The 23,741-nt window shown below is 37.0% G+C and overlaps 2 protein-coding genes across 2 annotated transcripts; both read left to right on the plus strand.

Moving 5' to 3' along the window:
- The first annotated feature begins 339 nt into the window (after positions 1-339).
- LOC113293951 (putative disease resistance RPP13-like protein 1) lies at positions 340-1,899 on the plus strand. The gene has a single exon (XM_026542394.1). The coding sequence runs from the start codon at positions 340-342 to the stop codon at positions 1,897-1,899; it is 1,560 nt and encodes a 519-aa protein (XP_026398179.1).
- Positions 1,900-21,244: 19,345 nt separating this feature from the next.
- LOC113292774 (transcription factor BEE 1-like) lies at positions 21,245-23,432 on the plus strand. The gene is made up of 6 exons (XM_026541636.1): positions 21,245-21,711; positions 21,810-21,935; positions 22,578-22,643; positions 22,752-22,820; positions 22,919-22,996; positions 23,173-23,432. The coding sequence occupies exons 1-6, from the start codon at positions 21,310-21,312 to the stop codon at positions 23,275-23,277; spliced, it is 846 nt and encodes a 281-aa protein (XP_026397421.1). The 5' UTR covers positions 21,245-21,309; the 3' UTR covers positions 23,278-23,432.
- Positions 23,433-23,741: the final 309 nt, after the last annotated feature.

The following is a 23,741-nucleotide window of genomic DNA, read 5'->3' on the forward strand; positions in this document are numbered from 1 at the left end:
TTGTTGTCTGTTGAGAGAAAGAAATTACTTCACCCAAATTTGCTGGTGATGCTGATGCATATGCTATAGAGCAGATATACAAGGGCATCGGTCCCTTGAGGGTGCTAGACTTAAGCCTGTATGTGATCGATCACTGAATTACCTCCTTCAATTGCAGCTTTAAAATACTCAAGGTATCTCAATCTCTCAAATTATTAGCTAACATAATTACCGGCTTTTATCACTCCCAAAATATTGCAGATTTGGACTCTTAACAACTTTTACGAGCCTAAACAACTTCTTGGGGACCTGATAACCTGGAAAAACCAAGACACCTAATCTGCAAAAACAATAACAAATATGATGGAAGGCCTTCCAATGCCAAGGCAAGCTGGAGGATTAATTAATATACAATATTCTCCCGTATTTACCATAGTAGGAAATAAGTACCATGAGTTTGGTACTAAAAGTACTTTAAATCATCTTGGTTATAAATTTTGTATTGGTAACCTGGAGAATTTAAGTTCCAAAGAAGACGCCGAAGAAGCACGTATAGGGGAAGAACAAAACATCGTCTGGTTGGAATTGCACTGGCCTTGGCGGCGGACTGAAAGTTGTGTCCCTAATGATCTTGAAGTGTTACAAGGCCTCCAACCTCATCGGAATCTTCAAAAATTGGGAATCTACGAATACGCGAGTTTGAGTTTCCCCACGTGGATGATGGATCTGAATAATTTACTTCCTAATTTGGTAAGTGTCGTTCTGGAAAATTGCTCCAAATGTGAAGAACTTCCGCCACTCGGGTTACTTCCTTTTCTTAAGGTTCTTAAACTAGAGGGATTTTTGGCATTGAAACGTATTGGAAGAGAATTCTTCGTTGGCTATAGTACCAGTGAGTTGTTTTTCCCTTGTTTGGAAGATCTCTCTATACTTCATATGGAAAACTTAGAAGAATGGAATGAACACATTTCTAAATCTTTATCATCACATTCTTCTTCTAATACTTCTTCAAGTTTTCCTCTTCTTGAGAAGTTGAAGGTCATATCCTGCCCCAAGTTAAGGATCATGCAAACCCGAATTTCACATCTTAAAGAGCTGGAGATTGAATACTGTACTGACGAAGCAATAAATTCACTGGTAGAGAGCAATATAACGTCTCTTACCTCTGTTTGCATTAGGGAGTGTGACAAGCTTGTGTTTCTTCATTCAAAAATGCTTGAGGGAAACTCTATCATTGATTATCTGGTGGTTGATGAGTGTTCTAATTTTAAGGGCTTCAATGTTGATCAAGACAGTGAGGAAGAGGAGAAAAAAGAGAATACTACTCTCCGCAGTTTAACACTGCATAGTTGTCCTTTAATCTCTTTGCCAAATATCTCAAGATTTAATTATTTGATTGAATTAAACCTCGAAGACTGTGGAAATTATCAAGAGTCTTTCCCAAGTAGTATTGAAAACCTACCCAGACTTGAAATTCTGACTATAGGTCCTTTTTCAGATGAGTTAGACTACTTTCCGTTCCCTGCCGCTAATATTATTGAAGAAACAAGTGGCGGCGTTTACTTTCCATCACTTGTTTCCTTATCTGTTAAGGGATGGTATGAGCTTAATAGTCTGCCAGATCAAATACAATATATCACCTCTTTACAATTTCTGTCTATCTCTTCTTTTGATTCTCTGGAGGTTCTGCCCGAGTGGTTGGGGAACATGGTTTCTCTTATGTTGTTGAAATTATACCGGTGCGATAATCTGGAGTATTTTCCTTCCAAAGAGCAGATGTTACGCCTCACCTCGCTACGACGGCTGGAAATTGAAGGCTGCCCTATCTTGGAGGAGAAATTTGAAGAAGGAGGTGAAGAGCACTACAAGATATCCAACATTCCTGGTGTTTACATAGAACGAGATCTGGTTTTTTATTGACTACTTAATTCCGCTCTTAATTTCTAACCAAAGTTTGCTGATTTAATTTCGCACATTTACTTTGAAAGCAAAACTTATAATATCTCGTTCTTCGGATTTAACTTCTAAAGGAACACAAAATTGATCTAATAACCCATAACATCTTATTTCAGAACTAATTTATGGGAATGGGGTGATAAGAGCAGGAAAAGATCTAGAAATATGAAGAAGAAAATTTGGAGTACTCTGCCTTTGCCATTTGGTGGTGTGTTTGGACTGAAAGAAACGCGAGGGTCCATAACAATGTGCGCAAGGATTTGGATCAGCTAATCACAAATGTGAAGTGTGTGATTTTATCTGATCTATTGTCTGGTTTTACTTTATATCTACTATATTATGTAACTGGCCGGTAATGTATACATCCATGTAACTTTTGTTTTCTTGTGCCACTCTTTTGGTGACGTAATGATATAAAATTTTCCGAGTTACAAAAAAAAAAACAACAACGATGTAGCTCATGTAATAGAATAATTGAGACACAAAACATTAAAAAAGAATTCAACATTGAAGGAAAAAGATTAAAATCTAGCTGTTAATGTATTTAGCTAAAATGATCAAACAGTTCATCCCTTAAACCCAAAAATAAATAAATTAGAATTAAGTTTTTCGACTATATTGTCAACAACTTACGTAAAATCCGGTGCATCCCACACTACATAGAGTAGATAACTCAGGTAGTACTTGTCAAAACATCTAACAAATTGTGCAAGAGATTTCGGTGAAGAAGGTTATGGCCGTGCAACCGTATGATGCAGATGATGCTTGCACGCGAATAATTTTGTCAAAGAAATGTTTCGTACGCACACATAGGATGGCGAACAATAAGGCATGGTTTGTTCTTGGAATCCATATATGGCGAGGAATGTTTATCCCCACAGTTCCATGTTCTGTTAGATCTATCGACCTTCCCGTTTATTTCTCAACCATTTTTATTTATTTAACCGATGGACCGAGACTTGGACTACGCAGGAAGATGAATATCACCATATACCAGAAATAAATAAGTTAATCATATTTCAGAATGTATTGCATTTTATCATTGAACATTTATCCAGGAATAGTAAACTAAACTACTAATTGACTTCCATTGTGGGTACAAAATACCGCACACCTATCAGATATGCGAAATGATGATCACCAGGACTGAGCGAAGACGATCGCGTACATCTTATCTAGAATGACGCATCAGATGACGTCACCTTAATCACGAGTAAAGTGTGAAGAGTCGTGCGACAGTAAAGAAGTCGTGCGTCAATGATAAAGTCCACGCGACATTGAAGCACGTAAGATCCGAAATTAGGGGCTTTATTAGTTGTCCACCAATATGTAAACTCCTATATAAGGAGCCGAGCGACCTTGTATTGAGAGAGATCTTTTTGAGAGTTTAGACAAGATATTTAGGAGAGAGAAAGTTTATTTGCTTCCCAAGTTAGGGTTTTCTCATAACTTTGTATTAGATTTAAAGGTTTTAATGAAAGTTCTTATGATTCTTATGGAGTTTACTTAGATTGTTCTATAGATTTTACTAAGGGTGTGGTTGTAGGATTTCCTGCAACTACATTTTGGCGCTAGAAAACAGCTCGGAATGATATACCCTGTTGATGAATTTCTTTAAAAACAAGCTTCAAATTGTTCATAGTTCTTCATCGCTCTATTAGGAATCTTTGAAAATTTTAGAAGTTTAGATCTAAAAATTCAACCAAAAGTTTCAATCTCAGAAAAACAATCTTCATTGTTCAAGTTTTAAGTTCTTTAAAGAATAATTTTTCTTTTTTTTATTACAAGAAAACAAAGATGGTAAGACAAGAATATACGGCAGAACAAGCGATAGCAACCAGGAGAAGCAGAAGAATAGAAGGTAGAAGAACAAGCGAGGTTGCTGAATTATCAAGGATGGGAGAAAAAAACAATCTAGGAAATCAAGTCCAAACTCAGATCCCAAACGAAACAGTGCAGAATAACACTATCGATTACGATAGAGTAAGCATTCATACCGCAAATACAGATTCAACTGAAGAAGAAGAGCAAAGAACGGTACATGGAGGACTAATAGAAGGGGATGAAGAGAACATGACAATTGAGGAACTTCGACAAAGGCTGGTTACAGAAAGAAGGAGAGGAGACGAAGAACGTGCGAATTTCACGCGTCAGAATAATGAGCTAAGAGAAGAGAATATAAGATTACAGGAGCAGAGATCAAGAAGCACCACACGTGCAAGCTCATGGTCAAGGAAAAGTAGGAGTACGACAAGACGTAGCCAGTCTAGTCGCAGAGATACCAGACAAGAGCAGCCGTTGGATAACGTTGTTGACAGTTTTCAGGTAGATGATAACACGCAGAATCAACGCGGTGGGCATCGCATGGAGCAAGAACCAGCTGATGATCGGTACACGCTGCAGGGAGCAAATTACCAAAGGCAAGAAGGTCGCAGGGCCAATAGATGTGAACAGAAAGGCGAACGGAATTGCACACATCATGACCAGGATGATGAGACAGATGAGGAGCAAGGGAGAGTGATATTACATGGTAGAGAAATTTTGCGAAATCAACGAGAACGCGAAGAAGAAGAGGAAAGGAAACTCAATGCACAAGTTTATGCGAGACATGATAGGGATATGCGAAGAAGAATATGAGATGAAGCTGAAGAACGAGAAGTACATGAAGTTGTGCGTCAAAATAGGCATGACAAAAAAGTCAAGCAGGCAAGATTGAAAGACCCTTGTAGCAAGATGCACACCGAACCATGAATGAATAAATCCTTAGAGAGTTAGAAGAGATGAGAGAAATGATGACAACGCGAAAAGATGGAGGTAGGAGACAGTTGGATGAAGCAATAGAGGAAGCGGGAAATACACTATTCGCAAGGCAGATACAACTCGCAGCAGTACCATCTTAATGCAATCTACCTGTCTTTACAAACATATTTGATGGAAGCACATGTGCAGTCCAGCATATTAGAGCATACGACCGGTCACTATTACAGTGGGAAGAAAATGACGCGGTACTGTGTAAATATTTCCCAGCGAGCCTGACAGGGAAAGATTTACAGTGGTTTGAAGTATTTCCCATGGGAACTATTCGCTCATTTCACCATTTACCAAATATCTTCTTAGGACAATACATCAGCAATAACATGCTAAGGCCTGGTATCGAAAAAGTGTTCAGTTTACGCAGAAGAACCAGTGAGATCTTGCGTAATCTTACCACGCGTTGGAGGAGCATGTGTAGCGAAATGGCTGGGAGAGTGGATGAAAGAATCCTTATACTAGCTTTCATCAATGCACTTTTTGCTACAGATTTGTTATATACGCAGGTATTCAGGATAAAAGATACAATAACCATGCCAGAGCTACGCGAATATCAAGAAGAATATATCGCTCTTGAGGAAAAACAAAGAGAAATGGAGTCTTACCCAGTCACGATCGCAAACGCAAAAGAAGGAAATGATAGTCTACTTCCAAGAACAACAAATGCCATTGCAAGTACATCCTAGGGGAGTCAAGGAAAGAATGTAATCGAGGAAGAGCAAAAGATGGTAGCCATGGGCAGTAGGGATCAAGAAAAGTTTGAAAGAGTATACAGAGAAAGACAATTCAATAATCGTGGAGGAAATAACAAGATTCAATGGCTTGATAACCAACTAGAAGGTTATGGAGGGAAAAAGCAATATTATAACTAAGGCCCAGGAAGTAATAAAGTGGTCTAGGAGCAGATAAAGATGCCGCATCACCGCGATAGAAAAAACCTGGGAAGCGGTAATTTCAATTGAAGACATTCCAGAGCCACCAAATATGGGAAATGAACCACCACCAGGGAGGAGAAGTAGAGAATTTTGTGCTTATCATCGTTTCCACGGCCATACCACCAGTAACTGCATAAATATGAAGAAAATTATACTCAGAATGATTGATCAGGGGAAACTAAACCATTTTATAGTACAACAACCACAGAATCTACCACGGCCACCAGAAGGGCACACACCAGGTATGGAGGCAGGAAGGAACACATATTTGATCGAGGTAGGAGCGAAGGCAAAGAATTTATATTGTAACTCGATAATACATTCATTCAGAAGCATAGAAGACTTCCACGACAATATTCTAAGTCGAGTTTATACAAGAGATAATGATGGAAGATAGATAATCAATCTTGAAAAGATTTCACCAGTGAAATATTGGAAGAAATAACCCATCTCATTTAACGCAGAAGAAGTACCGGGAGGAGGAGAATTGCATGAAAGTCCATTGGTGGTCAAGATGGACATCAACCCAAAAGCAAAGATTGATGCAGAGGCATGGGAAATAAATAGGATATTGATAGATCCTGGTAGCTCAGTTGATATACTGTTCTACCACACTTACAAGACCATGGGTGCAAGAGATGATGAACTTATACCGTCAACTTAAAAGATTATGGTTTCAACGGTACAACTAATAAACCAAAATGAGAAGTAACGATACAGATCCCGCTCAAAAACATAACCACGGAAATGGTATTCTGCGTAGTTGATATATAATCTCCATATAATGCCTTGATAGGAAGGCCATGGTTACACAATATTCTGGTTGTGGCTTCAACCTGCCACCAATGCATCAAGTTTCCTTTACCTCAAAGTATTGGAGTAATAAGAGGAGATACAATCGAGGTAAAGAATTTCCATGCGATTGATGTCGATAAAAGTGAAGCATGTACTGAGAAGCGAAGAGATTATAAAAAGGAGATACGAGAATGCAAAAGAGGTGAAAGACTAATGGTCAATGTTGTGTCCAAAAGTGGAGAAGTTAACAAAAATAATATTGAGGCGATATTTCCCGCACAAGAATGAGATAAGAGAATCAGAAAGATTGAATTTCAAGTGGGTGAATTGGTGTTGAGGCAGAAACCACCCTACTAAAGAAATAGTAAAGAAAGTTTAAAGAAACCATGGGATGGACCATACAAGGTCAAGAAAGTTGTTGGAAATGGAATGTACGAATTAGTAGATGACAAAGAAGGAAATCCATCTGGTGAATTTTAGAACCAACTGTATTTGAAGAAATATGGTTCATGCGACAGTCGTAGCACAACAAAAGAAATAGACCGTATGCGAACAAGTATGTTAAAAAGCATATGCGAACTTAATGAAGTGCAGGGGCGAAAGAAGCAAGAAAGTCCTCTCAGATATAAATCTTTTTGGAGAGAGTTATTATATAGGAGAATAAATAAAGAAAGAAGACATTAGAATTGTACTAACCAAGAGTATGAATGAAAATGAAAAATTATTCTTCCTTATGCAAATCAATTATACAATATCAGAAAAAGGAAAAAAATAAGACCTTATAAAAGACCTTTATAGAAGGCAACAGAAGTAAAGACTCCAACTAGGGAGGATAGGAAACCAATTGTGACGTGCACCCTAGTTCACACATACAACAAGAGGAAATGATAAGACCTAACACACGTCATAATCGGGGAAAACCTAGTTAGCATGACTTGGGGGAAAGCTACACCGACCCTGAAACCTGAGTCATGGAGATTTGGGGTGAAACGAAAGCCTATCCAGGAGAGGCACCTAAATCGAAAGATTAAGGTGACAAGGTCTCTCCTAAAGAATGCAGAAACTCGATTAGGGCGCCAGGGTACACGGTTGAGCCAAGAGTGTCTGGGGCGTACCTGGTCACTCTTGTCAAGTCTTGACTATGATGCACTCGGTCCAAAGAAACCCCATTTAGGGTGTGGTCTCGTAACTACAAGTCATATCGGTGGAAGGATAAGAGGCCACGAAAACAACTGATTGTTGCATCACTGGATGGGAAGATCCCACCCTAACCAGGTAGGGGTAAGCTTCCTTGAAGGGGCAGTCAGGGGGAATATAAGGAAGGCACCCTCCATTAGGAAGCTGAATTGTGTCAAAAGACGCAAATATCATGAGGATTTTTACTCACAGGGGTACCAAGACTTGTCGTATTTGAGCGTCAATAAAACCTGCATAGGCAATAATACAAGAACATGATAAGGCGAGATCAATGGGTCACTACATGAAAATGTAAAGACCGCCTGAGATTTCGCCGCACAGAAACAAAATCATATCTTAGGAAAAATAAGACCTTTATTTAGGAAGGCTCAGTAAGACCTCATGAAAAAAATAAAACTGAAACTAATATTATTTTGCAGGAAATAAGGAAACCGCTAATAGCTCGCGGACATAATCGCACAATGAACAAACAAAGGAGAACAAAAAATGATGCATGGACGTGAAAACGATAACACGGAACATAGTTGAAGCAGAACGAAGGCACAATCATAAGGTAAAATAAAGAAGAGGTAATTCGGACATGATAATTAAATAATTTAGTTATGAAAGAAATATGCGAATACATAAATGATAGATTATCGCATAATGAAACACCACACAAGGTAGATTCACGCACATATGATAATTTTACAGATAAAATACACATAGTACTACATAACATTTGCGCCACTCTAGCATCTTGTGACGACTAACAGAGGAAAGAATGGGAATGCAAGCATATAAAGGAGTGTTACTCGCCCCCATGTGATAGATTCACGCACATGTTATATATGAATATTGTTATACATGTTATTACCGCCAGATTAACTCAAACTGTTGAAAAGAACAGTACTTCGCTTTTCATGTTTTAATAAGTGCAGAGAAATTTACATTAAAGAAGCCTTAAAAGCTTAGGAATTCACATTAAAGAAAAAGTCTCAAAGATTAGAAAGTATTCAGCATACAAAGAACTGACAAAGAATTTACAAGTGCGAATATAAAGGAAAGATCTTCAGAAAGAACAGTTATTTTCCACCCATGTCATCTTCATTGCTCTCCTCATCCCCAAAGCCACTGAATTCCTCTTCAGTCTCTTCATATTCTTCATATTATCCCTCACTATCAGAGATGGCAGAACCTTCTTCATTAGGAGAAACTTCAATAAAGTTATAATTTGTCATAGGGATGTTATTATCGGTGCAGACTTTCTTAACATCCGCATCACGAACGCGAATAGCATCCTTGCTCAAATTGGAAACAATGACAGTCAGCTTTTTCTTGAGTCTGCGGTATTTAGTGTCACGAGCGGAACATTTCGCCTCAAGATTCTCAATTTTCTCAAGATACATCTTTTGCGAAAGAAGGTCAGAAGGTTAAAGCCGCATAAGAATATCTATCAGAGAATAACAGGTGGATAAGAATAATAAACAACCTTCTTTTTTAGAAATAATATCTTTAACCAATGCATCATGATCAGACTCTAGACTAATAATTACATCTACATCACTCCTAGCATTATCAATGACCCTAGCAGTCCACTCAAATTCAGCATCACTTTCTATAAGAAGTCGAGAACGGATCAAATTCCCCCGCTCAACAAGTGCATTCTTTTCGCTTATTGCTAGATCTCGCTCCACTTGAACTTGGAGGATAGTTTCTTGAAATTCCTTTAAAGCTTTCTCACCTCTAAGAATAACCTGATCCTTCTCAGTAATAAGAGTGTTAATTCTTGCTTCTAAGACCTTAATCCTTTCTTTAGATTCAAAAAACGGCGTCTAAGGACATTACTAGTAGATATTGCACTCCTATGATCATAATTAAGAGGTTGGTACTTCGCTCTGAGCTCCTCCAAGGAAAAGTTTCTTAATTTGTCCTCAGAAATGTTATTCATGGAAGAATTAAGGTGCTCAAGAAGAGACTCATCATCAACAAGATGATTAAGGGTGCGAAATAGAGAAGTTGCCTCGTCAGTTAAGTTTTAAATCTATGCAAGAATATGAAATTAAAAAGGAGCGAAGAAGATGAATAAGCAAAAAGGAAGAAGAAATAAAGAATTATGCACCAACCAATTGATCATTCCTCTTGGCGAAGCTTAGTAACATCATTCTTATAATTGGAGACTTCAGACTTGATTTTAACATTCTATCCTCAAGAGAGTGAAGTCTTCTTTGAAAATCTGAAGAAACAACATGTGACATGCGAGCCATCTGCGAAGACATAAGATGAATATTAAGATATATAGCGTAAAGACATCATGAAAGAAAGTGCGAAAGTATAAAAATTACCAAAGAGCCAAGCGCGAACTGAAAACTTGGACTCAATAATGAGGAAACTCCACGAAGGGATTCATTATCTAAAGAAGGGGCATCACATATCTTCGCAATCGTCTCACATGTGCGAGTTAATGCTTCATCTACGATTGCTGACATGGAGTCAAATAAGATACTAGATAGTTTCCCCATAGAAGATGTGATCGAGGAGTCGTCAGGAGAAGGCATTTCATCGTCACTGGATTGGGAACTTGAAGAAGAAGGAGAAGATTCCTTCTGTTTCTTTGGAGGATTCTTGGAAGAAGATTTAGAAGTAGTTTTCTTGAAGATAATTTTATCTTTGCCTTAGCACCTCCAGCTACCACCTAAGAGAATAATAAGAGATAATAAACAGAGGAAAAAATATTGTTAAAATTAAACAAAGAGTATTTCTTACTTCATTATCATGTGAATGTGACGCTTGAGACGTTTTTTTAGCCTTCTTTTTCAGTTTCGCAGTGTGAAATCAAAGGAAATAATAAAGGTAGGGTAAAAAAATTAAGGGAAAATAGATAGAAAGTCTAAGTTAAAATTAGGGTACCACATCAAGTTCCTCAGGCCATCATAACACCCAAGGATTGTTAGCGGGGAATCCCGCAGGTAGGGGAAGAGTTGAACTATCTTCATTTCTGCCAGTTATGTAGGTACCAGCCAAGACAATAGGATACTCCACCCAACGAGTATCTTTTGACTTACGAGCGGAGTTATTAATAGGGTCATGAAATTTGACATCACGCATGATTCTTTCATCTTCAACGATACCGTCCTCTCTTGTCAAGCGAATACCCCATCGAGATGATTCATTCTTCATAATGGCAACGTCATAGTTATTGAAGAAATTCTCAACTGTGTAGTCTGCGGAATTGATCTCCTTATGGGCATATTCTATATTTCTTACTTCTACGGGATAAATAGATGCTAATCCCTCCACACGGCGAGCGTATTCCATGACTATCCTGATACAATCACCACTCAATTGGAATATGCAGCGCGAAAATATCGCATCAGATAGAATTTCATAGAATAGAGGAGTTTGAGGATTATAGAGAGGAACAGGAAGACCAGCGAGAGGTTGTCCCACTGAAAAAATGTTCTTCTGATCATTCCATTTATCAGGCGAAAACCATTCAGGTTCAAGTGTAGACGAAGGTTCTGAGCCAGGAGGGATGGATTGTGAGAAGCCTCTCTGACCGAATTCGGCCTTTAATCTTTTGAAATCTCTGTCATTCTTCCAACCATCTTTAAGAGGCATCTTCAGTATGGGAATGCAAAATAATGAAAAATAACTCAAGATGGTCAAATCAGTAAAGATCAGGGTGATCAAGATGTTGAGAAAACCGAACGTGAGAATAAATAAGTGAAGTAAAAAGAGATAATTGAAAGAGAAGGCGAAGTAAAAAGTGATGGTTGAATCAAAACCTGGGTAGAACCAGAAGAACATCAGCAGGATAAAAGTTGCAGGGAAAGAAAACAGAGTAAAAGGAAGAGAGAAGAAGATGTATGACAGTAAATAAAAGATTTACTCCGATTCCCAAGAGATTTTCTCCATCAATGTGTTGATTAAAAATGAATGAATATGAAGAAATGGTTATAAGAGACATGTCAGATAGCAAGTGGTTAAAAGGACACGCGTACATGTCATGCCTAAATCAGGGGAGTATGTCGGCAAAGAAGAATACGAAAAGATTAACGGGTGCGACAGAATAAATTAGAGTTTCCCATATCGCTCTCTTTATCAAAAGAACGGTATGAGAAGAGGCAAAATATGGGTACAAAATGCGAGAAGAGTTTCCCATATCGCTATCAGATATGCGAAATGATGATCACCAGGATTGAGCGAAGATGACCGCGTACAGCTTATCTAGAATGACGCATCAGATGACGTCACCTTAATCACGAGTAAAGTGTGAAGAGACGTGCGATAGTAAATAAATCATGCGTCAATGATAAAGTCCACGCGACATTGACGCACGTAAGATCCGAAATTAGGGGTTTTATTAGTTGTCCTCCAATTATGTAAACTCCTATATAAGGAGCCGAGCGACCTTGTATTGAGAGAGATATTTTTCAGAGTTTAGACAAGATATTTAAGAGAGGTAAAGTTTATTTTCTTCCCAAGTTAGGGTTTTCTCTTAACTTTGTATTAGATTTACAGGTTTAAATGAAAGTTCTTATGATTCTTATGGAGTTTACTTAGATTGTTCTATAGATTTTACTAAGGGTGTGGTCGTAGGATTTCCTGCAACTACATCCATGATATGATCTATGAAAATTCAACTCTTTTATTTTCATTTTATGAATGTTCATTATTATTTAAACTCGATTTATATTATGGTAACCCCTGTTTGGGGACCGAAAGATGAAATAGTCGCCATTTAGCAGCGGAAACTCTAGCCAAGGGGGAAGGATTGCATAATGAAAATCAGGCAGTATCTTTCTTTACTAAGTTCGGTTTTTGGTTAAATCTTCTTCTAAACGAAGGTCAGAGAAGGCAAAGCTAAGAACTCTATGAAGATGAAAATGAGTTTGAAACTAATGAAGACGTGTTTCTTTTTTTTCTGTCAGTTAGGCGTATATATTTTGTTTTCCTGGTCCTTACGAGCCTTTACCATTTAAAAAGTGTGAGAATACGGTTTTTAATGTGTCTCCACCATCGACGGTTGCAAATAGTTCTATCAGAGGTAGATGAAACTAGTGAAAACGAAGGACAAAGATTACATGAAGATGGCTTGCCGATTCATGATCAAAATGCAAGTTGAGGGTCTGAAAGATTGATCATGAGTTTCCGCTCAAAAAGTGTGACAAAAAAATCCCAAAGCCGGTAATCAGGTAACATGCTTCAAAATTAAAGGATTTATTTTTTTCAAAATTGGAGCGGAACATATTTCAAAGCTAATTTTTTTTCCATAAAAAAAAAGTATTACTGACAAAGTTATGAAAGATAGGGTGCCTCCCACAATTGAGGACTTTGAGAACTTCCTCCAATAGTAGATAGTATTAGGAGGTCAGGCATAGAGCCTTTTTTTAAAGGTTTTACAGCATACTATTTCAAAGTTGTTTAAACACAAAATAAGTTTCTCCATTTGAGCATTGGTCCTCTAGCTGGTGCTTCTAGTTCTACCCTTCAGAGCCTTAATGATAGCTTGATTGCTTCCCAGGAGATTGGTTGACTTGCAGTGTAGTTGGGAAGCCCAGTCTAAAGCATCTTGAGCTGATGTGCATTCACCTTCTTCCCTTCCACGACTTCTAGTTACTCTGACTCTTCTGCCAATGGTTTCCCCTGCAGGACCTAGAATACATACACCCATTACTGTTAGACCCGTAATATCATTATACAAGGACAAGAAAGCATAGGAAACTTTCCCTATTAGTGTCTCTTAAATAGCTTCAAAACTACCAACATGCATTCTATTTCTTTCAATTTGAAAGAGTCTCTTGGTTTCAATTAGGTGACTTATTATTAAGTTGCTTGTTTTCCTAGGACAATGGACAATGTTTTCGAAGACCATATCACACCTGGCTTTCCAAATAAACCAGCAGATGGTAGTACAGAGATCACCCAATTTCCCAACTGAGTCCTACTATTGTCCCTGGAAAACCAGCTAAAGCACCAATCAGCCAATCTATTGTAACTAGAGCTAGAGTTGTCAAGATTCAGAGAACAATGGGCCCAACCATCTCCGTCAAAATTACATCTCATAAGAGCATGTTTACCAGTTTCAGGATGCTCCTTCCATAGCTGACATATTGGATCTATATGTCTGGCAAATTTGTCCTGGTGAGCACTGTAGGGCAGAATGTTATTTTTCAGCTGAGGAATTTGGCCTTGCATAGATGAAAAACTTGACCCTAGGGATAACATTCAGATCCCAAATTTTCCCAGCTAGCTGGTCAGTCAGCTGAGAACTTTTCTTATCCAACAAATCATATAGGGATTTGCTAGTACAGTTTCCTTGGGGATTATCTAGCCATCTCAGAGTGTCTTTGGCATCTCTGTTAGCAGTTATCATGAGAATTTGTCAGAAAATATCCCAATTAAATAGATCATTTAGCACATCAATATTCCAACCTGTTTCTGTCATTAAATCACTCACTATACTAAAGTTATTCTCCCTATCATAATTTTCTAATTGTAAAGGTTTCTCTAAGTTGTCTGTGATCCACCTATCATTCCAAATATGAACTGAATTATCATTACCTATCTGCCAGACACTATAATCTTTAAGAATCATCAAACCCTAGTGGACACCTTTCCATGCCCAAGAATAACCATCATAACAAATAGCATGGAAAGGGTTAGTATTTGGGAAGTACTTCCCTTTCATAGTCTTCGTAAAAGTAGAATTATACCTCCAGCCATTTTTAGCAATCAGAGAAAGATTCAATAAGTCAAGTTTTTTTAAACCATTTCCACGTTTTTCTTTACTCTTAGAAAGACCCCTCCGACCTCCGGGGTATAAACCTTTCTTAGGACCAAGTTTCTCCTACCAGAAGTCTCTTATGGTGCTAGTGATTCTATTTATGGTAGTTTTAGGAAGAATGAAAGTTGACATGGTGTAAACATGAAGGGATTCTAGCACAGATTTATCCATGACTTCTCTACCAGGAGGTGAAATAGATTCACACTTCAAAGCTAATCATAGTTAAACTAGAGGTACCGAACAAAAGTGAACATACAAGACATACAGATTTGGTACAAATTGTAGCATTTGATGAAGTGGCACAATCAATAATCAAATACCCTGTTTCCGTACTAAGCAATAAACAGGTAAAAAAAAAATCAGATTATTTTATTGGAAATGCTAGTTGGCTCCTTATTCTCTACCTCCCTATTCACCTCGCTATAATCTAAGCCCCACATCCATATCGAGATCCGCATTCAGGTTCAAGTGGGGTTCACCATTCTCCTAATGTGGGGTTTAGATTGTAGGGAGGAGAATAGGGAGGTGGAAATTAGGGAGCCAAATAGCATTGCGGTTATTTTATGCAACTGGACAATTTATTGACTCTAAATTTGTAGAGCAATGATGATAAGGCGTGTACTGTATAATTTGAAGAAGGCGAAGGAAAGGTGCAACCATATCAAATTAAAAGGGCATGATTTCATGGGAGGTAACTATAATCTGACAGTTAAGAGAATTTACTTCAAACAGAAAGAGGTACACATATATCAATCAATTCTAAAAAATGTAAATCGATATCAATTTCCGATTTTTTTCCAGTAATATCGGAAATAAATCATAGTGTTATTTTACAGGATATTGTCGCCATGGATAAAACTACTGCACAAGTACGAACCGGATCGAATGTTGGCCCAGATGGATTACCCCCCAAAGAAAAAATCATTACTTGTACGTGCTAACTGCTAAGAGATTTTTGTTGGTAACTAATATAAGTGGCACAGGTTCCGGATAGCTGTGGATTGCTGTCAGATTACGCTTGACATATTTCGTGATCCCGTTAACTGTTATCACTCAAGTGGACATAAGAAGGGAAGTACTGCTTGCATCATCTCCAAAAGGTGATTTCCCGATGAGCTCATATGTACGCCTTCTCATTCTTAGATGCCTAACTTTGGTTTCATGTTTTTCTAAAGGATAAATGTAATAGTAGGTAGATTAAAATGTTATTCCCAATTTATTTGTGTACATGTTGTCTTTTGAGTTGTTTGTTAAAGTAATAATCGGGTAGTTTAAAATGTTACTCACAATTTATTTGTTCTCATAATGTACTTAGTGTTTTGAATTTTGTTATGTTTTAGCATGGGGAGGATTCCTGGATATATAAGGTTTTGACTTCAAAATTTAGATTCGTCATTAACCATGCGTAACCGTCCTGGATATATAAGGTTTTGACGCAATTTTATGACCCTAGCCCGTGCATTTGCACGGGCATGAAAGGCTCTTGTTAGTACCTGTTATCGAATGACCAGTGTATGTTAGGTGTGCTCTATTTATCACACAAATTCTAACTTGTTTTACTTTTTTGTTTTTCGAAGCTCTACAAGGAAAACAATTAACCGGAAACTAAAATGTTATCCCAATTTACGACACTTTGATCCGAGTTCAAACCTGAATAGATTTTTCATTGATACACCAGTGGAAAGCTTGCAACTTGACTTAAATGAAGGACTGCTCTACAGTAGCCATTTTGTTGTTAAAAGCGATATCATTGGGAGCCTGCTGGAGTTCTATCCCAAAAACGATATCATTGCGAGCTTTCCATGCTGTCCAAGCTATATTGGAGAAAACTTTAAATACCAAATGTGATATGGTTTATCAAATCGACCGGCTAACCAATGATTTTAAGTTAGACTTAGAGATTTCTTTATATTGGTGAATGAGACTAAATCGATATCCAACAAGACACCTTAGATGTTTCTAATCTACTTGAGTATGATCAAGATAGTTAGACACTTAAACCAAGCACAGTAAAGTTTTAAACTTCACGAGAGATAGATCTTCATTTTTCCCTTTTTCTTGATTGAAGAAGACACACAATTAAATCAAATTTAATCTCAATAAACAGATCTTCATTGTTCCATTTTTCTTCTATATATTGGCAACAAACGCACACTAGTGCTAAGGCCAAGACGTTTAACTCATCATTATTCTTAAATTTTTCTGGTCCTGAAATTTTCCTTCTTGGATATGAGCCTAAGCCCTATTATTTTTTCCACCTTATTAGCGTTGGAAATGGTCAAATGTGAAGAAAATAAATTCCTCTATGCAGGAGTCTTCCATTCTACTATAATGAAACTGAAAATTAGTTTCAAAGATGTCATGGAAAGAAGAAGGAGATCGCATAGCTGTTCATGATGCTTCGTACTGGGCTTTTTAACTGATTCAACCTGCTTGCATAGATCATCACTTGACTAGCACTCTTTAGGGAGGGACAAAAAAAAAACAAGTTGTGAGACCAACTCTGATGTAGATCAGCTTATCTTGAAAATTAATTCTTTTGAGAAAGTAATATGTAAGGTTATAAACACCAAAAACTACTTACATCTCCAGCATCTTGCTAAACCTGGAGGAAGAATTCAAAGTCCTCAGACACGGGAGGCACCTGGTTTAGCTACTCTCTGTCAGTAGTTTTCCTTTTTATCTACGAAAGAAAAAATAGTCTCAAAGATGTCGATCGTATAGAATATCTCTATTACTTTTATATATACTGATATACAACTATTTAGCTGAAATGCTAGACCGATGCTGACAGTGGCGGAACTGGACATTGAGTATGGGAGGGGTTGATCCTTTTTTTGGGCTGGCTTAAGCATAAAATTGACACACATAAAATGATCCAACTCAGAATGGTTTTTTAGCTTGTTGGGGATGGCTTAAGCTAGCCCTAGTCATCATCTAGTTCTTCCCCTGGATGCTGAACTTCAAGGCTCTTCTATCACTTGCAATCTTTTTACGCTCTAAAGTCCAAACCTTAATGAATTTTCTTCGTGTAAATTTTTATATCCCTGTTTTTTTTTTATTCTTGAAATTTTGACAAAAAAAGGTTTTGAACATTTATAGCACTATTAGCACATGCTTAAAACGTTATGGTTCTCCATATCCATCTAAGAGAACCAAATAGGGCGCAAATTCTAGTCAACTAGGCAACCTAGTGTCGGTTGTGTAGCTAGAACTTGTCAAACAAACTGCGGAATTTTTTTATTAAAGAGGATTATGGTCGTACATACCCCATGCTTGGGAAGAAATTTGGTGATGAAATGTTTAATACACTTGGGTGAGTTAAATTGTTTTTATACAGAAGAGTTAGAATACCATAAGGATAGTTAAGATTAACTCACCCTAATCATGTAAGACGGTTAAACTTACAACCCGTGATGAAACTGAAATGATCTATGAAATTTTGTTGTGCTTAGGTTGACTACCATAAGATAGGGAAAGCTTGAACCTATGAGTTTGTATAAAATTAAACAGCACACACAAGTTTAACTATATGAAAGCTGTTACTTGTAACTTAGCGTATCATATTACGAAAAAGATATACCAAATAACAATCATTTTATTTGGAATCTTTTATAAGGACCAAAGTTAACTCAGCATAAACTTGATTGCAAGTTTTAACAGAAAAAAGACGACAAAAAACTAAAATTTCCTTAAGGCTTTGCCTGCGCTTTTCTTTTCACACGTAATGAGCTTAAGTATGCCATCTTTTACTTTCCAAGTTCTCATTCTTTCCTACTTGTTCTCTTAAAGGTGAAATTATACTTGAATGTAGATAATCTCATTTTCTCCAGAACATATTGGCTGAGTTATTAGTTTCTCAATTTACTCCAACATCTAAAGACTCCTTTTACTTATACGAAAGAAACTTTGAAATCATATTGGAACTCTGAAATAATATTCATTGTATAAGATATTTGCTCCTTCAAACGTAATAAGAGTGCATTTTTAATACAAAACATCCATTATATATTTATATTGTTACATGGTGCAATCCACAAGGAAATAATTAAAGCATGAGGTTAATCTTAAGTGCATGTTCATGCCAGGCGTGACACGCATGTTTTCACTTTTCACATGAGAGAACTATGACCGGCCGACCCTCACACCACAAATGCCTAATTCGAAGCTGCTGAAATATCCAACAAACTGTGCATAGGTTTTGATTTTAAAAAGTTAATGGTCGTTACAATGCAATGCAGTGGATAGTGCAATGCATTTGTGTAAAGTCACATTATATGTGTGAGTCAAAAAGAAGTAAGTTAGATCATTACTGAATGAAAATTAAGACGTCGAAGTTATGTACTATGACTCAACAGATGCTCTATCATTTCAAACTCGGGGCATCAGTTATCGAAGAGTATATATACGTTCACTTCTGTATTGCATTAGCAAAAGAGGGTTTTATTACGGATGATACTTCTTTTCTCTTACATTTTAGATTCTATTTTGCAGTTATGATGTTGGAGAAAATTTTATTTGCCCTTAAGTAGGCGTCTCGAAGAGGTCAGCTTCATTCTTGATGAGTCGCTAAAACATAGTCATCATTATTTACACAATATGCCAAATGGGCAATGAAATAAACAACAAGTATAACAACTATGAAAACAGAGTTGTTTACTAACTTTTGCGACTTAATTTGGTTGAATAAAACTTTACTTAATCCTTCATCAGTCTTTAGTTACTGCGGGCCTAATTTTAACAACTTGTTTTTTATTCCGAAGCTCACTTTCAGAATTTCATCACAACCGTTGGAAACAACAGGGACACTGATTAGGCGGTCATTTTAGAATGAAAACGCCGGTGGCCTTAACAGTCATAACATAATCATATATACGAACTACCACTAGCTATACTATATATATATATGTTGTGTTGCATGCCATCTTTTGGATCGATGTTTCTGGAAATCTCTTCCCGGTACCCCTAAACCGGAATGGCATATTCCCTTAAATCAAACTATAGGATGAAGAAATTTTGCGAATGATGCTTTAAATTTGATTTAAATGCCTGATAATAATGGTCCAACTTTAACCAAATAGTAAAGATAGAACTAAAAAGTACTCCTATTACTAATCTTAGGGAAAAATTCGAATATTCATTTGGGGCCTGATAAAGAGGCAAGGGACAAATATAGTTTTAAGTCAAAGACTATTAATCACTGCAAGTAAATGAATACCTAATTTCCGTACCAATAATGTCAAAGTATAATGGATTAATTAATTGATCTTAAATACAGGGTTGAAGTGAAAACATTTTCGACTTAGCCAGTTGTGGATTGCAAAATTTATAGCCATGCCAAACTTTAAATTGCAACACATGCTTTAATATATCATGGGTCTCCATCCATCCATCAAAGAAACCATATGTGGGTGCAAATCCTGCACGTACTATAGAAGAAAACCAATCCGAAGGATTTTTGATGCAAAAACATACATGGCATTCATCGATCAGTCGACATCATTTTCGTATATGACCTACCATTTCTCTTAAGGTTTTTCTATCCACTTGTCTTCTCGAGTATGGTTTTGTGAATTTAGGTAGAACGCATTTAACACGAATCCGATTTTTTTCCCATCACGCTTAGTTGACAGCATATTTGCCCGAACTTACATTTTGGTTCGACGCTAGTGAGTGCATTTTTCCGTTCAATTTTCCGCCCCAGGGCAAAGAAAAGCTATCTAAACATCACACCTCACAAATATAAATTTATTGATGATCACACGGCATTCAAATGGAACTCATCGTACCAAAAGGGGTACAACACTCAGACTCTCCTCTTCAAGTTCAGGGTATAGATATTATTGTTCTTATTTTATTTTATTGCAGTCCATCTAGAATGACTGAATTTGAAAACCGTCTAACTCCAAGATACTTCACAAACTTTATGATTTTGAACCAGCCGAGAGCCACATAAATATCACCCGTCAGGTTAATGATTTTGTACATTGAGATAGGCTCTATTATCTTTTCTTTCTTTGAAGGACACATAGGCTCTATTATCAATATCCATCCCTTGGTCGATATATGCTGTATACTTAATGGAGGAGCATAATTTCTGGTCGAGATGTGCTGTACATTTAATGGATTGAGCATAATTTCTACAATCGTAAATTTTTCATGTACTTGAGATTTAAATGAGTGTCATTTTCTGTTAAAAAAGAAATAAGCCTACTATTCTTTAATGTCCTCATTACTTTCTTGAGGTACATATATTGTTTTCAACACTTCTCATGGGAAATTGTATTGCAGTAATATCCTAGCTCATAACCAAGTGTTTATAGTTATCGACCTAACATTCCTAAACAATTGTTGTCCGACTTTTTCTCCAACAATTTTTGACCCACAATTAGAAGTTCCGTGCTGATATGGCATCAGATCTGACCACTCGGCGCTAAAGTTGGGCTCAGATGTTTTCATAGCTAATTTAAAGCCATATATAAGTATCGCTTGTCAAAATTGGGACTTAAGCTTAGTTGCATATAGTTTCACGACTAACTTGTGGCTATATCTGATCCTTTCACTACTAACTTAGTTGGGGCTCTGATTAACATTTATTTTCACGACTAACTTAAAATCACGTCAAAAATGTAGATTTATCGGAGAAAATTTAGGATTCACTATTTCTTCTGGTGGTTGTTGCAAGACACTTTTTCATTGTCGATATGTTCCAAATCGAAATATTTTGTGGGAACCACATGAAATGGACCACATTTACATCGTGCCTATAAATTAGTGATCATTTCAGCTAAGCCAATCCATAATCAACACACAGACCCTTAGAAATTGTTTTTAAGAAGTTGGCATTCTATAGTTTTCACTACTTTCATGGCTGAGTTTACAGCAAACCTACAGTGTTACAAGCCCACTCTTCCGTACCTAGATATGGAGTCAAATATTGAGTTAATGAACCAATTCTCAGAGCTAAACCCAAATGTATTACAGAATAATTCTAACTTGGGTTTACAGAGCTTCATGAATAGTACTGTTTACTCTGATGAGTACTCTTTTGCTCATCAAGAACAAGCTGAATTCCCCGTACTCAATAATTCCGTAGATAATAATCAAGTTCTATTCCAATCTGAAAGTTCGAGTGCGGTTCCAATTGCGCATCAATCTACGGTTTCAAACAAGAAAAGAAAGTCCATTGCTGATACAGATGGCAGTTCAGGGAACTCTTCTACTCTTGGGGGTTTAGGAGGAGAAAATGAAGGCCATAAGAGAAAGAATGTATGATTAGTCTGTTTTTTTTTTTTAAGTTGTAAAAATACTTTTCCTTATCATTCTCTTTAGGTGAATTCTCTAATTTTTTTTGTTATATAATGCAGGGCGTTGGAACGAAAGGAAAAAAAGGGAAAAACAACGGGAAAGATGCAGATATATTACCGAAGGAAGTGATCCATGTAAGAGCAAGAAGAGGTCAAGCCACTGATAGTCACAGTTTAGCAGAAAGAGTAAGTCAATTGACCCACTAAAATTTCGAATTCAGTTGATCAGATCAGAGCACAAATGTATGCCTACGTGGGGGATATGCCTCAACTTGCTAGTCTATGCATATTCTTGCAGAACCCAAACTTCTCCTTTTTACAAATTGTTCTGAAAACCTACCTTCAACCATGGCTCCTCCAAGGTGCCATTAATAATGCTTACTTTTACACATGCCTGGGTTCATCCCACAACCATTATTGATTTCTTATGGAAGTGGAAATTGAAGTTTTCGACCAAACCCCTTGTGTTCTTGCGATATTGTCTTCCGTTTGCTTTGTGGTGGGTGGTGTGGTTGGAAAGAAATGACATTCAAATAGTGAAGAAGCAAGGGAGGAAAACCTTAAACTCTTTTATTATAGATATAAAGTTGTTGTTGCTTAGTTGGTCTGTTAATGTTGATTCATTCAAAAACATGAAGTTAGATGACTTCGTTTTTGATTGGAAAATCTTATTTAGAGAATAGTCAGTTGTAAGTTCTTTTTTCTCTCATGTATCTTTCGAGGGTGCTGTCTTGGCACTTTCTTTTCTAATTCCATCTTATCTTTTTCAAAAAAAAAAAAAAAAAAACTTGAGCTAACTCCGATTCTTGTATGTAAACTAATTTTCAGGTAAGAAGAGAGAAAATCAATGAACGATTGAGATGCTTACAACATCTTGTTCCTGGATGTTACAAGGTACGTGATAAAATCCTTATCCCATGTTGGGTTATAAACTTATAATAGTTGCCTCCTCCATATGAATTTTTATGTTATTTATAATAGTTAACAATTCCGATTTCGCAGACAATGGGAATGTCTGTAATGTTGGATGAAATAATAAAATATGTTCAGTCACTGCAAAACCAAATAGAGGTGAGATTCAACGTTAAATTGTTTCTATCACATTAACAAAGTAAAGAAATCAAGTAGCAGAACGTTCATGGTAACCGTCTTTCATTTTTCTTTTTTAGTTTCTGTCTATGAAGCTTACTGCGGCAAGCACTTTCTTCGACTTCAATTTGGACATGGAATCTCCCAACATATTTCAGGTACTAATTCTGTATCCTCGATTGTGATATTTTGACTTCCTCAGCTTACTAGTGAAACTTGTTCAGAGTAGTCCCACGCCTTAGTTGGGCAACCTAGAGTTCTGCTGTTTTGGGCGATCCTATCGGCCGAAACTAGAAATTGAAGGAATGAACTAATGGGATGCATTATGTTGCAGGGGACAAATGCATCTGATACCCAAGAGATGGAAAGGATGTTACTGAATAGAGATGAAGGGTATGGAGGACTTTCCCGGACTCAAGTCCCAACATTTCCCCTCTGATTTTAATTAATTCCAAAAAGGAAAAAAATAACTCTGAAAAATTATGTCTTCGCCATCTTTTTCATTTCAATGTATTGGTTACACATAGCACACATTTAATGCAACTTAAGTTTTACACATATTAAAAGCTTATATATCAACGAAAACTATACAACTCTTGTAGTCTCTTTTGGTCTCTGAATTATATGGGCCCTAATAGTGAGTCTCACTCGAATTGCCAACCGCATGGTTCCAAAAGACAAGAGTAAATATGGGTGAAACGGTGTCAACCAACTTCCCGGATCAAGAACAATGGTTCGGGCATGCCAAAGCCTCCTTATTGAACTTTGTACTTTTCTCTCTTATCTTCAATCCTGTCTCTGTCAGAATTCAGTATAACATGTAAAATCTCCTCCGGTGGAATTTCATTCAAGATGGAATCCCTCTTATATGAACACTATCAATCTCCTCGGATGTAATTTCAT

Source organism: Papaver somniferum, chromosome 7 (assembly GCF_003573695.1).
Source record: "Papaver somniferum cultivar HN1 chromosome 7, ASM357369v1, whole genome shotgun sequence".
NCBI lineage: Eukaryota > Viridiplantae > Streptophyta > Magnoliopsida > Ranunculales > Papaveraceae > Papaver > Papaver somniferum.